Raw genomic sequence first — 14182 nt, forward strand, 5'->3', positions numbered from 1 at the left:
AATCAAAGCAATGCACTGAAACACAAGGCTCCCTGTTTCCTTGAGGACCCAACAGTAGACATGACCTGAAGGGAGGTATAAATAAAAGTGCACACACTGCAAACTGGGAACATAACTCTGTTCCCACTAGGCTATTTTACTTTGAAGAAGTGGATGTGGTGGCGGTGAAGTTAGCAATGGATGGAGGTGCCTCAAAAATGTTAGAGGTTCATTTCCAATGGTCCAAACCTTTCAATTCTACAAAAACGAGAGAACAATCTCCCAAGAATGAGAAAGTGGGGCATTTTGATGGGAAGCTGTTGGGATCTGTAATAGCAAATTCATCCCATCACTGAGATGGTCTAATGGTGATCATCATAGCTTGCTGCACGAAAACTGCATTCTAGACCTGGTATTGTCACTTATCTCAAACAGTTCCTCATGAGGACAGGATGTTGACAGAGTGCATTGCATCAGGCAATGTTCATGTGTTTTCCTAGCCTCTCCATGTTCACATTTGGGGGTAATTTCTCAGTTTCTACTTGATCAGATTGTCACCAGCGTTTGTTACTTCAGCTCTCTCTTGATGTAGGGTACATCAATATTTTTGTTCAAGTTCAAGTGCCTGGCGGGAGTTGTTCTGAAGGAACCAGGTTCTCCAAGATCATTGATATTGACCATAATTTTGTTACTCTGAAGCCTTCCACAGCGATAGTTTGAGGCAAAGCTCTTTCTGGAATTAGCCTCTTGGGTAGTGGACCATGACCATGCAGGGGGTGTCTTGGATCATGCACCTGTTTTTTTCTCTCCTTTTTACTGCACCACCTCACTGAGGGTGGTGCAGTCCTCATGGCAGAATAGCAACAGTGTGGTTCATGATGATCCTGCAGGATTGACTAAGTTCAATATCAATTTTGCGTGTATGGCTTGAGTGTGACTGTACTGGGGCCCAGCACTCCACAATTGAGTAACAAAGGGAGAAACTGGTTGCTAGGGGCATTTGGGGTCAAGCTCTCCTTTTTGTGTTGGCCAGAGATTGGAGTACACAATACCTGGAGTTCACTTTCTTTTTCAGCTTCATGATGTGCTTTTTGAAAGTTAGTTTTTGTTCTAATCTGACCCTGAGCTACACCAGATATTCGTAGTGCTCAAAGATTGTACCATCTCATCACATCTGGAGTTTTCACTTGGCCTGATGGTGTTTCAGGTAAAAGGCGCACACTTGTGTCATGCAAGGGTTGGCATTCAGGGACCCTGTGTGATACAATTATCCAAGTACACTCAGGGAGCCAGTTAGAATGTGCTCAATGTTCTCAAATCTTTCCAGTTGGGTGACAATGCAGAGATCACCTGCATAAATGATTCTTTATGTGTTGGGGAATTCCAACTGGTCATTTGTGAAGACAACAAACAGCAAAGGTGATAGCACTGAACCTTGGGGTAGTCCATTCCGTTGAATATGCGGTTGACTTTTCTGACCATCTGTCTTGAAAAAAAAACATCGGTTCTCTAGCAGGGAGGAGATGACCTGGATCATCTTCCTATTGCTCAGAATTCTGGCCAATTTCAGCAAAAGCACATGGTAGTTCAGCATCATAAGTAGCTGATAAATCAACAAACACAGCCCCAGTAATTTTGAAGGTTTCGAAGCCATCATTGATATATTGAGTTAAGTTTGCAACTGCCCCATCTGTTTCTATGTCTTCTTTTGCAGTCTTGCTAGTATTCCCAGATGAAAGATGCTTCAAGGGCCAAGTATTATTATTGAATGGCAACTGCTTAATCAAGACTAACCCTAGTAGGGTCTCTGGTTTCTTTCCTGGAATCAGAATTTGCAGACCTGCACCTAAAACTCTAAATGGCTTTGAAGCTAGCAGGCAAACACTGCAGAAATGTAGAGCTTTATCAGAGCATGGTGAAAGGTGCTCTGACTTCAAAGCCAGGGCAGCTGATTGGACTGAAACTGAAATCCAGTGGAGGAAGGGAGCAGGCAGCAGACACACACGGGTCAGGTGTTAAAAATAGATTTGGCTGCCTTCTCTTTCTGTTTGCCTATAAATCCTCTGTTTACTCATATCTCTGAGCATACAGGGAATGAGTCTACATGTAGTTTCCGTCACTTCGAAGAATTTCTCTGTGTGTATGTGTCAGTGTTTTCGATCCCCTGGCAGAAGCATTAGGAGAAAAATATTCTGACCCAAGTAAAAGCTTGGTTGTTTCTCTTCCTGTGGAATCTGTTCACTGGTCACATAGCTCCTATTTTTAGCATTGCTGATATCCCTCTTCACAGTATCAGGGCCTAGAAGGTGAAGCTAATGATATATCCAAACTGCTGCTGATGCCCAACATAACTGTTCATCAGCCTGCTGTATATGCAGCCCTGCCATGCATGAGCATCGTTACACAAAACACATCAATACGCCACACACCAAAACAGTTAAAAGCTCTACAATGTCACAAGCGCCTCTACCTGCACTACATCCTGGCTTGATTCCAAGGCTGCACAAAGATTTGGGGAGGGGCCTAGAGCAAAATCTGAAATTGAGGCCCACCCCTACCTCCACCATGAGGAGGAAGAGCAAGCCCACACTGAACTCACTTTGCAATGGTGGGTTGGCTCCTGTCCCACAGGGCTGGGAGCTGCAACCTGGTTGATATGACAGGGGGGCCGCTAGGCCAAAATTCAGTGAGTGGCATTGTGATCTGGCACATGGGGGCTCAGTGCTCTTCAGGGTTGGCCTGGCTGACCGTCCGTCGTGACAGAAGTGCGGCTGGGCCAAACCTGAGTGGTGCTGTGACCACATGGGCCATCGTCGCAACTCCACTCAGTTCGGGAGCCCAATCAAGCTGGGGCCTGGGGCAACCCCCCCTCCCCTTTTCCCCTCTCACCCCGGCAGTCCAGCTTGATCCTGCATTGTGAAGGGGAGATATGCTACATGATAGAATATTAGCTGTATGCCATTGTCCCAGACACAGGCTACACAAAATGGCATGCAAACATGCTTCACACAGCACTCTCCTACAAACAAGATGCAGAAATAGCTTGACAATTGCACCTCAGACAGCAAATGCAACCAATACGAAGCAGATTGCACTCACCAGCTGAGTGGAATTAGGAAGAAGGGAACCCCACCTACATTATCATGGGAGCCTGATGGTGGCCTTGAGCCTTGTAACCAGACCCGAAACAGACAGGACCTGACTACAACAGTCACTGCGGTGTCAGCTGTCTCCCCCCTCACACTTTGCAGAGTTGGCATGAGGATGGCTGCGTGTGCCCCATTGCTGCTGGCCACTGCCACCTCGCTGTGCCGTGTGCACTGTGGAGTGTGTTTGTGCCAAAGAGATGCAGCGCCTCTCGCTGCACAACACACACACGCACACCTACCTCATCAGGGAGTGGTGGCCAGCAGGAGCAGGGCACAGCCGCCAGGATGGATAACATATATATCCTGAAACCTACAGGCCTCTCTTAGAAAATGAACGGTCTTTACTCTGCTGCTCAGCACACACCCGCATAGCTGCAACATAGGCATGTCTTGGACACATCTGGACCAGCTGCCTAGGGCTCATTTACTCTTGAAAGTTAATTTGGGTTAATATAGGGTGTGAATTTCAAGTCCAGTAGCTATTCCAGAATAACTTCATATGTAGACAGGCCCTTAGGCAAAGCCAGTTTGTACTAACCTACAGAGAAGCAGAATATTTTGAGCAAGCTCACTATACCTCAAAGGAAATGGAATTCAGCAGACTTCTCTGCCATACAATGAAAGCCCTTTTCAGGATGCAATAAAGATACCTGTTTAAAAATCTTATTCCATATGAATGCTCACTGGTAACAGAAACCTTGGGATACTTTACATTTCACTGAGCTCTGTTCTCTTAGAGCTGCACCCGCCCATGGTTAGATGTGTGGGTGGCTGCGTGTGCACTCCTGATGAAAAAGTCTTTATGCAAGGTCATTTATTTAAATTAAGTTTTGTAAATATGTAAAAATAGATCCAGCTAACTAATGAATATGCTCAGTCATTTAAACGAGGCAGCCTAGTGATAAGGCAGGCTGTGTCTGTTATGGCTCCAGCTCACTTAATCTCTGCTATTATCACTTAAGGCACAAGATGCAAAGAAGAAAAACACTCCAGAGAATCCAAAGTCAAGGTCATCCTCCTCCACCTACCATACTCCTTATTTTCTGTCGTCATGCCCTGTTTTCCTTCCCAACTCCTGTTTCTGCCTCCTTCATCTCTGCCTGCTTTTCATCTGCCTTTCTCCATTTTCCTCTTGCCTGCTCCTCTGTAACACATTCCACCTCTTAGGTGCAATTATCATTTGTACAGGGGTAGTACCTAGGAACTCGAGTTACCCCACTGTGCAGTGCTAGGTGCTGTACAAACAGAACAAAGAGATGGTCCACTGCCCCAAAAAGTTTACAATTGTTTCACCAAGCCCTGCTTGAAATTTACTCAGGACATGCAAGAGGAAAGGTCAAGAATCATTTAGGTGAAAGGTTGTATGAACCCCTGAAGGAAAGTCCATCTCTGAGAGTCTGCCTCAGCTGACCTACGGATCATTAGCTGAATGTTGTGCTTTTTTACTCTTAATCATAGCAACACTCCAAGGCTGTTCACTGATGAATTTTTAATTCTAAAGCAGGTTGTCTCTAAATGTTTGACGCCACTTTTCATCTCGTCTTCCCACCATAGAGCTAATAAAGGAAATTTAACAGACAGTTCCAGAGGCAAATCTTTCTATGCCATCACCAAATGAAAGTCTGTATTCCAGACTTGCAGTGACACCAGTTCCTTTCATAAAATGAACCCTGCTGCAGCCTTTCAGATAAAAATTGCTTTTAAAAAAATGCCACTGATTCCTGAAAGGGGAACTGGGATGGAAAAAACATGTGGTTAAACTGCAATCACCTGGTTCTGCAAAATAGGCATGGTTTCTGCAAATGACCTAGTTAGAAATGGAAATGTAGAGGTAGTTGAGGGGAGAGGAATGGAGGGCTCCACATCTGTCTCAGATTTAATCAGCATTGTAGCCTGAAGTTGCACACAGGACTTTTGGTTTCACTTCCCCATCCAGCTGTGTTCACTGTCACCCACAGTAAATATCCCTCTGATGGGCCCCAGCTACTTAAGGTTCTGAGCCACCTGGGCAGTTCAATTGTAGAGGACAGGCTTCAGGTATTAAAGAAAAAGTGTCCCTTCCCATGCATGTTCTGTCCCACATTGTATACAATTAGCTTGGAAATCAGGCCTGTCAGATCAAGTTGATAATTCTCTTGCGAACGTGCTCCAGCATTGCTTAAGGGGAGAATAGGGCAGTAAGGTTCTCACAGCTAGCGGGTCTCTGGCCTTTCTACTGTGTCATATGTCACAATAAAAAGTGTCACACCAAAAGGAAAAAAGACAGCTTGTTCTTTTGTATTAGCTTCTCCCTCAGGGTGTACTGGGGATGGAAGACGGTTGGAGTCGTATCAGATATGCATCTCACAATGGCATTTCCATTTGCCAGTCCCTCTGATGCAGCATGTGTAGGAAACAAGTGGCACTAAGTGACCCAACCCTCTCCAAGGGAAGAAAAAAAGAACAATGGGGGAGGATTGCCCAGGAGCCAGGTGCATGTGTTATATTGAAGTTTATCTGTCTGAGATGCACAGAGAGAAGAGGAACAGTAAGAATTACCAGACTGCGTCAGACCAATTGTCCATCTTGTCCAGAACTGTCTTCATCATGGCTAGCACCAGCTACTTCAAAGAATGGTACAAGAAGCCCTGAATTACAGAGTTATGGAATAACCTGTGCACAGGCAAAGTTTCCTCCTGACTTCCACTAGTAGAGGTTGGTTTATGCCCTGGAGCATGAGTATTTATATTCCTCTCCTTTCCAAAACTCTTGCTATTTTTTAATCTTTATATTAGAGCTCTGCGTATTTTTACTGTCTGTATAAACACCTGATTCCTTCACAGGAATCCTGCTAAACTCCAAGGGCTATGTGCGAGAAGGGGTTAGGAAGACTGGGATACACAAGGGCCTGTACAATATATCCAGGAAACAGAAGTGAAACGCTACTGGTCGACAACAGAGAAGAAGCCAGTGATCAGCAGGAATCAGATATGCCACAGTGCTGTTCAACAGTACAGTGGGAGAGTGTAATAATAATATCCATGCTGTGGGTGCATAATGGGGAGACATCAACATGAGTACATACTGGTGATCATCTATGGCATAGCAGTGCAATAATGGTGAAACTCTGCACAAGGATTATGTGATCGTCAGCTGCAGTATGGAAGCATAACATCATTAGTTATTGCACAGCTGTGGAAATGTGATGCACTGTAATGTGGGCCAATATTTAGAGACTACAGAACTGGGGTGAAAGGATGACAACTCCACACCAGAAACAATGACAGTGACAAGTTGCACAGCAATACACCACGCTGTAACATTTAGTGTGCATGAAATGATTTTGCACTGCATTCTTTGTCATACAGCATCTTCGATCCAAAGCACGGTGAGGTGATAACTGAAGGACACAGCAGCCAGACCAAAACAAAAAACTGTAGATCAAGACCAAACACTTGCGTCAGCCACTGGTGATCTTAAGTGGGAAGAATCTATCAGGCTTCCACAAGGAAGAGAAGACACATCATATTGCTAGAAGTATCAACACTAAAGGAAGGGGGAGATTATAGTGCTAGTCTGATGCAATATCCATTCCAGTCAATAACCAGTTACCTAAGGTATTTCTATGGCCCCCACTACCACAGTGTTTGAGCAACTCACAATCTTTTATGTATTTATCATCACAATGCCCGTGAGGCAGGGCAGTGCTTTAATCCCCATTTGACAGATAGGAAACTGAGGCTCGTAGAGACTAAGTGATTTGCCCAGCGTCACACAGAAAATTTATGGCAGAGCACTGACTTTAATCCAGGTCTCCCAAGTCCTAGACTAGTGTCCTAACCACCAGACCCCATCTTCCTCATTAAATACCTTTAAATCCTTATGGAAAACACAGAGCCTAATGATCACGTTCTGACATGTAAAACCATAGGGCCTGATCCTGCTTCCAGTGAAGAGAATGCCCGGGCTCCAGTTCACGTCAGCGGATGTAAGACCAAGGATATACTTAGTTTCACGTTAATCCAAGAGACTGAGTGTGATGAGGTTCAGCAGATGTGCATAATAAGTTACTGGTCATGCGCCTAAAGTCAATTTCCTACTTGATTCTTTGCCAGTTTGGTGTGCCTAGTGTCTGATGTCGTTTACATACCAGGAGAAAAGTAGCTGGTCTCAGAGATTACAGGACTGACGAAGTTCATTAAAAAACATATAATAATAAAGAAAGCCAATTTGGGTTATAGCCATGCAAGAGAAGGTGTGAAGAACTGGTGAAGAGGTGCCTTCTCTTATTTGCATTCAATGAGCTTTTAAACTGACTATAAAAATAAACAAACAATGCTCTCAGTGAGAGCCCTTTACCAGTATCCAAGGGGAAGAAAATGTTTAATAACAAACTGGTGTACAGCTTAATCCTATGACAGCAGGTGTTTGGACCAGAAGAGCTGACAAGACCTTAAACAAGGCAATGTGACAGGCACTGCTGTATGTCTTGACTATGGGAAGGCGCAATACACACAGCGAGCATATGAGTGCATGCATAGATGCGATGAACAAGTGTGATATAACCCGGTCGGGTGCAAGGATGTTTCGCATCCTAGGTGAAACTTCCAACTTGCGCTCCCATCCCCCGAGCCCTGTTGCAGCTCTCCGCCCCCCTCCTCCACCCCACGGCAACTCCCCACCTCCACCCTGAGGCTCCCGCTCCCCCCGGCCCCAGGAGCCGTGCAGCAGCTCCTCGCCCCAGCTCACCTCTGCTCTGCCTTCTCCCTGAGCATGCCATCGCCGCTCCACTTCTCCCATCTCCCAGGCTTATGGTGCCAATCAGCTGTCTGGTGCCGCAAGCCTGAGAGGGAGAGAAGCAGAGCAGGGCGGTGTGCTCAGGGGAGGAGGCGGAGCAGAGGTGAGCTGGAGTGCGGAGCGGTTCCTCTGCCATGACCCCCCTTACTTGCTGCAGGTGGCCCTCCCCACACACCCCTGCCCCAGATCCCTCCGCCTAAATGCTGACGACAACCAGGGCGGTCGAAGATCCGGACGCCGCGGTCGCCACCGAAGGACCCAAAATGCCACCCCCCAAATGCTAGCGCCCTAGGTGACCGCCTAGGTTGCCTAATGGGTTGCACCGGCCCTGGATATAACAGTGCATGGGGGGAAGGAAATGTATACTCCGTCTGCGACACACACAGAAGAGCAATATGCACAAGACTGTGCATGTGGAAGGATGCACAGAAGGATGATGCATGAGCACATGCATTCAAGTGCGACTCCTGCAGGGTGTTAGTGCATATAAGCGGGGGTGATGGAATTCAGTAATACTTTCCATCTATACATCTTTTCATCTAAAGAACTCAAACGCACCGTGTGTGTGCAGCTATAACAATGCCCTTCAGACAGTGCAAGACTGAGCACAGAATTATCTGTCTTTTTAGACTGCCTTTCTCCATTGGCAGTTTTATCCTACTGCTCACACTAGACTCTTTTAAACTAAAACCCAAAGATTCCAGCACACTGTGCACCACAAACTGGTTCCCATGATCAAGGTAATCAGGATTCAGTTAAAGAACAGAGACAATACATAAGCTTGGCTAAGAGCCCCCACCCACAACAGGAGTGAGATGGAACATAGGGTCATAATGTATGTTAAGGGCACATTTATAAATGGCTCATAAAGGGTTTATTAAAACATCTATTAGTCATTTATTAATGGTTAACTATTACAGATGTTAGAGTACAACAGCTCAATAGGTTCCTTATAGTCGTGACTTAAAGCCCTCTATATCTTCCACTGACATGCTTATAACCAACTGTAACATGTCTCTAACACACTTATAACAACTACTGGTCCATAGTCAATTATTAATCCTTTATATTTTATAAATGTAACCTTGGCATAAAGTGTGACCAAATATACGCCAAGAAACATTCCCTGCAAATTAATCAGGTTTTGCATCCTTCCAAGTGCACTCAAGACTACGCATTTTCTTCTGCGGATGGTGGCATTTATTATAGATATCAGCCTCTGATGGAGTTTCTTCAAGGCCCTTACTATTGTATACTAGAGATGGAGACAAATCAAATGTAACAAATCATTTGATAAGTTCTGCCTCTTTTTTCTGTTTGATTAATGCATGATCTGCCTTATGGCAGCGCGCACAGACTACTTTCTACACAAAAAGAAGTAAATAAGTTCATGGAGGATAGGTCCATCAATGGCTATTAGCCAAGATGGACAGAGATGGTGTTCCTAGTTAAGGGGTGGGCAAACTTTTTGGCCTGAGGGCCACATCTGGGTATGGAAATTATATGGTGGGCCATGAATGCTCACAAAATGGGGGCTGGGGTGGTTCTCCTGCAGGGCGTGTGCATTCTGGAGTGTGGCTGTGGAGGAGGGGCTTGGGGTGCAGGAGGGTGCTCCGGGCTGGGACTGTGGGATTCGGAGGCTGGGAGGGGGATCAGGGCTGGGGCAGGGGATTGGGGCGCCGGGGTGTGCGAGGCCTCTGGCTGGTAGGTAGCAGGCTCCAGGCAGCACTTACCTCAAGCACCTCCCAGAAGCAGTGGCATGTCTCCCCTCTGGTTCCTATGCGGAGGTGCAGCCAGGCGGCTCTTCATGCTGCCCTATCCTCAGCCGTCACCCCTGCAACTCTCATTGGCTGTAGCATGCCCCTATGCATAGGAGCTGGAGAGGGGACATGCCACTGCTTCCCAGAGCTGCACGCAGCCACAGCACGCACGGAGCGTGGCAAGCCCCTGAACCTGCTCCCCGACAGAAGCTCGAGGACGGGATTAAAACGTCTGACAGGCCAGACGCAGCCCAGGGGCCATAGTTTGCACACCCCGCCCTAGCCTCTGTGTGCCAGAAGCTGGAAATGGGCGACGGGATGGATCACTTGATAACTACCCATTCTGTTCATTCCCTCTGGGGCACCTGGCATTGGCCACTGTCAGAAGACAGGATACTGGGCTAGATGGACCTTTGGTCTGACCCAGTATGGCCGTTCTTATGTTCTTAAATAATTTTTAGCTCTGTAGCTCATTAATGAGCAGCTCACTGTGGACATTTGAGCTTTGTGATTGGTCATCCAAGTCACAGTATGTTTCTGTTCCTTGACTGGGTGTACAAAATCAGCATCCTTTTTCCTTTGCGAGGCCCTATGGACAATGATTCTTTTTAAATGTATTTTTCTAAGAATTATCCCCAGCATTTGCTTAAATGTCTCCATTTCCACAAATGTTCCCAACAGTTAGTTCGCTCGCAGGAACAGACAGTCTACATGATTTTGTTTACAATTTGAAGCGATATTCCTAGAAAATACTTTTTGCAATATTTGCCTAGCTTATCTCACTGCTGCCATATGTACTTCCCCCAGTCTCCTCTTAACTCACTGACCCACAGTAACTCCCTTCTCCTTGAGAACTGTCCTCACAGCCTCTCTCTGTCCAAGACACTATCTAGCCACCATGAGTGTTGACAGCAGCACATGTTGCTCCTGGCATTGATGCTATGAGCTAAGGCAGGGATTCTCAAAGTTTTCCATAGTGAGGACCACCTCTTAATAGTGAGATTGTCCTGCGGACACCTCCCCTCCCAGTCACGATTATGCAGAATATCTCCCCTCCCTTCATGATCACAGCAAGACCAGAGGCAGCTACTGCGAATGCTTACATGGAAATGTATTGGGAAAAGCATTTTCAGCTGCCTTCAAGTGAAAGTCAGCAGCTGGGCACAAGGAAAAGATCCAAACCTATGTGACCACCCAGCTTCCCTCTGACCACAGATGACACAGCCAGGGAAGTGCTGCACTAAGGGGTGCTTTGATTAGACAAGTAGCAGGATCTGAGGCATGAGGACTTCACGCAGGACTGGAATGAATCTGAACAGAGTGTCTCCCCGGCACCTGCCTGTTCTTTTAGGGATCATCCATTATGTGATGTTCTGCATTGAAGATTGAGAAGGGCTTTGAGATCAACTGATGAAAACAACTACCTAAGAGCTAGGTATTATTATTAATTGTACTTCCTTCCGGCGCTTAAAGCCAATTAAGGTCCCCTAATCCTACCTGACCTCTCGGCTCCTGGGAGTCGACTGAAATTAATAACTAATTCTAGTGGTGGAGAAATTTGTATACTGATATAAGAAATGAATCTTGAAGAGAAAGCAGCATGTTCCTTCTATGGCTGGGCCAAAAATGAAACCACTCAGCCAACAAATTCCTTGTTCTGAATTTTGCAGTGCAGGGAAGGAATAAATAGATAAGAATAAACAGACCCGAGACCTAAATCACTCCTGGGTTTGGCAAGACCAAATCCACAAGCCCCTGTTTTATCCTTCTGTATCTGTAAGAAATATGAGCAAAAAAAAGAATGAGAAACCATGTATCTAAACTCTTGAAAACTTTGTTTTGTTTCAGTTAAAATGAAACACGTATCTGAACAGCCTTTCTGGTTATATAGAGTATATAAAATATTAAAAAGTGGAGTAAATAATTTCACAAGAATCATTTACCCGCTGAATTTAGCCTCTTTCTCTTTTGGAAATGTTAATAATCACAGGAGGTTAACATTACAGTCATGACTTCCTCTTATTAACTCCATTATTTTTATTTGTATTTATTTCGGAAAATGTTTTGGTTTTTGTTTTGTTTTTTAATTTATGAGTTATTTGAAAATTGCTTGGTGAAAATATTTAGTACTTGATAGAAAAAATATAAGATAAATAGGTTAGCCATGATTAGTCACAAAAGTCACATGGATATTCTCCCTGCTCTGATTGGGTGACTGCAATTCTTATAATCAGGAGCAAGGTTTGAAGCATCCATGGAATCTCTGAGGGAGTGGAGGCTGTTCAGGGAGAAGAGAAAAAAAACAACATTTCATAAAAAAATTAGTCAAATTTTTTTGTTTTTTTCTTTCAGAATTTGAAATTTCATTAAAAATCTTCATCAAAACTTCAAAATTTGACATTTTTCTTGTTGTGGACGGTTAATCTAAATTTCTTCCTGTTGTCAAAACACTTAAATTCAGAAAATTTCAACCAGCAGGCTTAGGGATTTCAGAGTACATTAACCTATTTTTTTCTGGGCCATATAGGCCTTTAGCAAAGGCATCATTCCTAGTCAAATTAGACTGTTGTAAATTTTATCCAGTAAGTGCAGTGTTTAAGTTTAAACTCCTTTTGTCCCATTCATACAGAATAATGAATGTCTGCCCACATCCTTGCTTATTTAACTGCCTCTGTGTCAGGGTACTGGCATGAGGTTTGAGAATCCTGTTCACCTGCTGTGTTAAATCTTGTCATAAAATACAAGAAGATCATTGTTATTTACTCATTTAATTTCTTGATCGCTTCAGAGGCAAAAATGCAAAGCAACGGCATGTGTCTGCACAGAACTAGCTATGAAAGGGGTGGTCAGATTGTTTTATGTCTTGTTCATTGCTTGTGAGCCCAGGCTCCAGTGAGAGGAACTGGCTAACTGATCGCTCTGCTGCATCAAGTGGTGTCCCAACCCACACTAAGCATAGCACTTCCAAGGCAAATACTTGGATCTCCAAGCTGAATATTTGTGCTCTGTGAGCAAAACTGCCAAAAAACAAGAAACACAAAAAAAGGGACACAAGCACTAGGGAGGAAAGCTTGATTTTTAAATTCAAGCCAAGAGATGGAGATAGTGTTTTACAGCATTCAAGAGCGCTGCAAAATATGCTGTGTTAGGAGATACGCTGGTATATGAAAATGTAGCACATTCCATGTACACTCACATACATATTCCATCATTATGTTGTGTAGCATGTTAACAGGGGGCCTATCACAAGGACACCTAACACTGTACATCAGAGCAGGTGAGAAGAACCACCAAGCCCCACCAAAAATACAAGCAGACCTTTTCCATCACAACCTTTTTTACAGTCCATGTTAATAGCTTTACTAGTCACTTGCTATAACTTTGATGATCCATATGCACAGTGTATAAGGCAACAGAACTCCACCAGGACACTTCAGAGCAAACAGTGTTACAGATTACCACCAAAATAAGCTATACTTTTCTCATGTTAAGAGACCAACCTGGCGAGTTATCTGCCTGGTGTCATGACAATGGAGCAAATCCAATCCCTGGTGTCAAACCCACTGACTGCAGCAGAGTTACACCAGGGCTGCATTTGGCCCATCCTGTTTTCAGGAGGCTGACTGGAAGAATTTGAAAGTAATGCTGAGTGTTTTACCTGGTTCTGCTCTGAAAGGCACTCATTCATTCAGACAGTCGGGGGAAGTCCTGTCAAAGCTGCAGATGTGAACTCCTCACGGCAGCATCCCCGAGTCAAATCCCGCTCTGCGAAGAGGAGAGGACCCCTATCCAGAGGAAGAGATGAGGCTTGGAGTGGCAAGGAGGGGGATGCTTTGCTGCAGCCAGACACTGGATCCTAAGATTTAAGCTCAACCTGCCAGCTGGTGAATGGAAATGAGCTGCTCCACACTTCTGCTCTCACATACTGTAACACAGATCACTGCTCACTGCCAAGAACATACTCTGTCCGCACAAGAGCTGTTCATTTTGTTAACCCTCAGCTGCCTGTCGGGCAGGAGCTCTGCTCTCTTAAGGACGTCTTCATTCCCCTGTGCTTCCCAGTGCATCCTCTCAGCACAGCTTGCTGGAAATCTCCTCTCCCAGATGATGTGGGGTTTTGTAATGTAATCTAAGAAAATAAAGAGAGATTTTAAAGGAATCAGGCAAAGACTGGTGGTGGTTTGTTTTTTTTAAACAGCTCTGCTGTGCAAACTTATAGCAAAAGCTGATGGCATCTGTATGAGAGGCTATTATTTGAACAGTGCTGTTCAACAAAGCTGAATCATTTATATCTAGCACTCTGGGGTGCAGGTGGGAAGGAGGAGGTGGTTGAAGCCAGTTATGGAGTCGTTCAGGTGTTTACAACATTTGCTTCATTTAACAGATTGGTTCGGGAAGGGTTGGGTTTTTCTTATTTGCTGCCAGAATGTACTAATTGGTGGGGGGGAGTTAAGTGTTTATTGCTTGCAAGTAATGAAAGGCCTGGTGATAGATGATGGGTACACGAGAAGAGTGCTT

At 44.9% G+C, this 14182-nt stretch overlaps 1 protein-coding gene across 6 annotated transcripts in view; it reads right to left on the minus strand.

Annotated features, from left to right (window-relative positions):
- GRAMD1B (GRAM domain containing 1B) overlaps positions 1 to 14182 on the minus strand; it is a 378746-nt gene that overhangs the window by 197702 nt on the left and 166862 nt on the right. For 5 of the 6 annotated variants that reach the window (XM_050921945.1, XM_050921943.1, XM_050921947.1 and 2 more), the window contains exon 1: positions 13323 to 13834. Coding sequence is in view for 1 of the 6 variants with exons in the window: in XM_050921947.1 (XP_050777904.1) it covers positions 13323 to 13348 (26 nt within the window). In the remaining 5 variants the exon portion in view is untranslated. Of the gene's footprint in view, positions 1 to 13322; positions 13835 to 14182 lie in introns of those variants that run through there. The other variant, XM_050921941.1, reaches the window with a different exon arrangement.

This window comes from Gopherus flavomarginatus, chromosome 13, assembly GCF_025201925.1.
Source record: "Gopherus flavomarginatus isolate rGopFla2 chromosome 13, rGopFla2.mat.asm, whole genome shotgun sequence".
Classification (NCBI taxonomy): domain Eukaryota; kingdom Metazoa; phylum Chordata; order Testudines; family Testudinidae; genus Gopherus; species Gopherus flavomarginatus.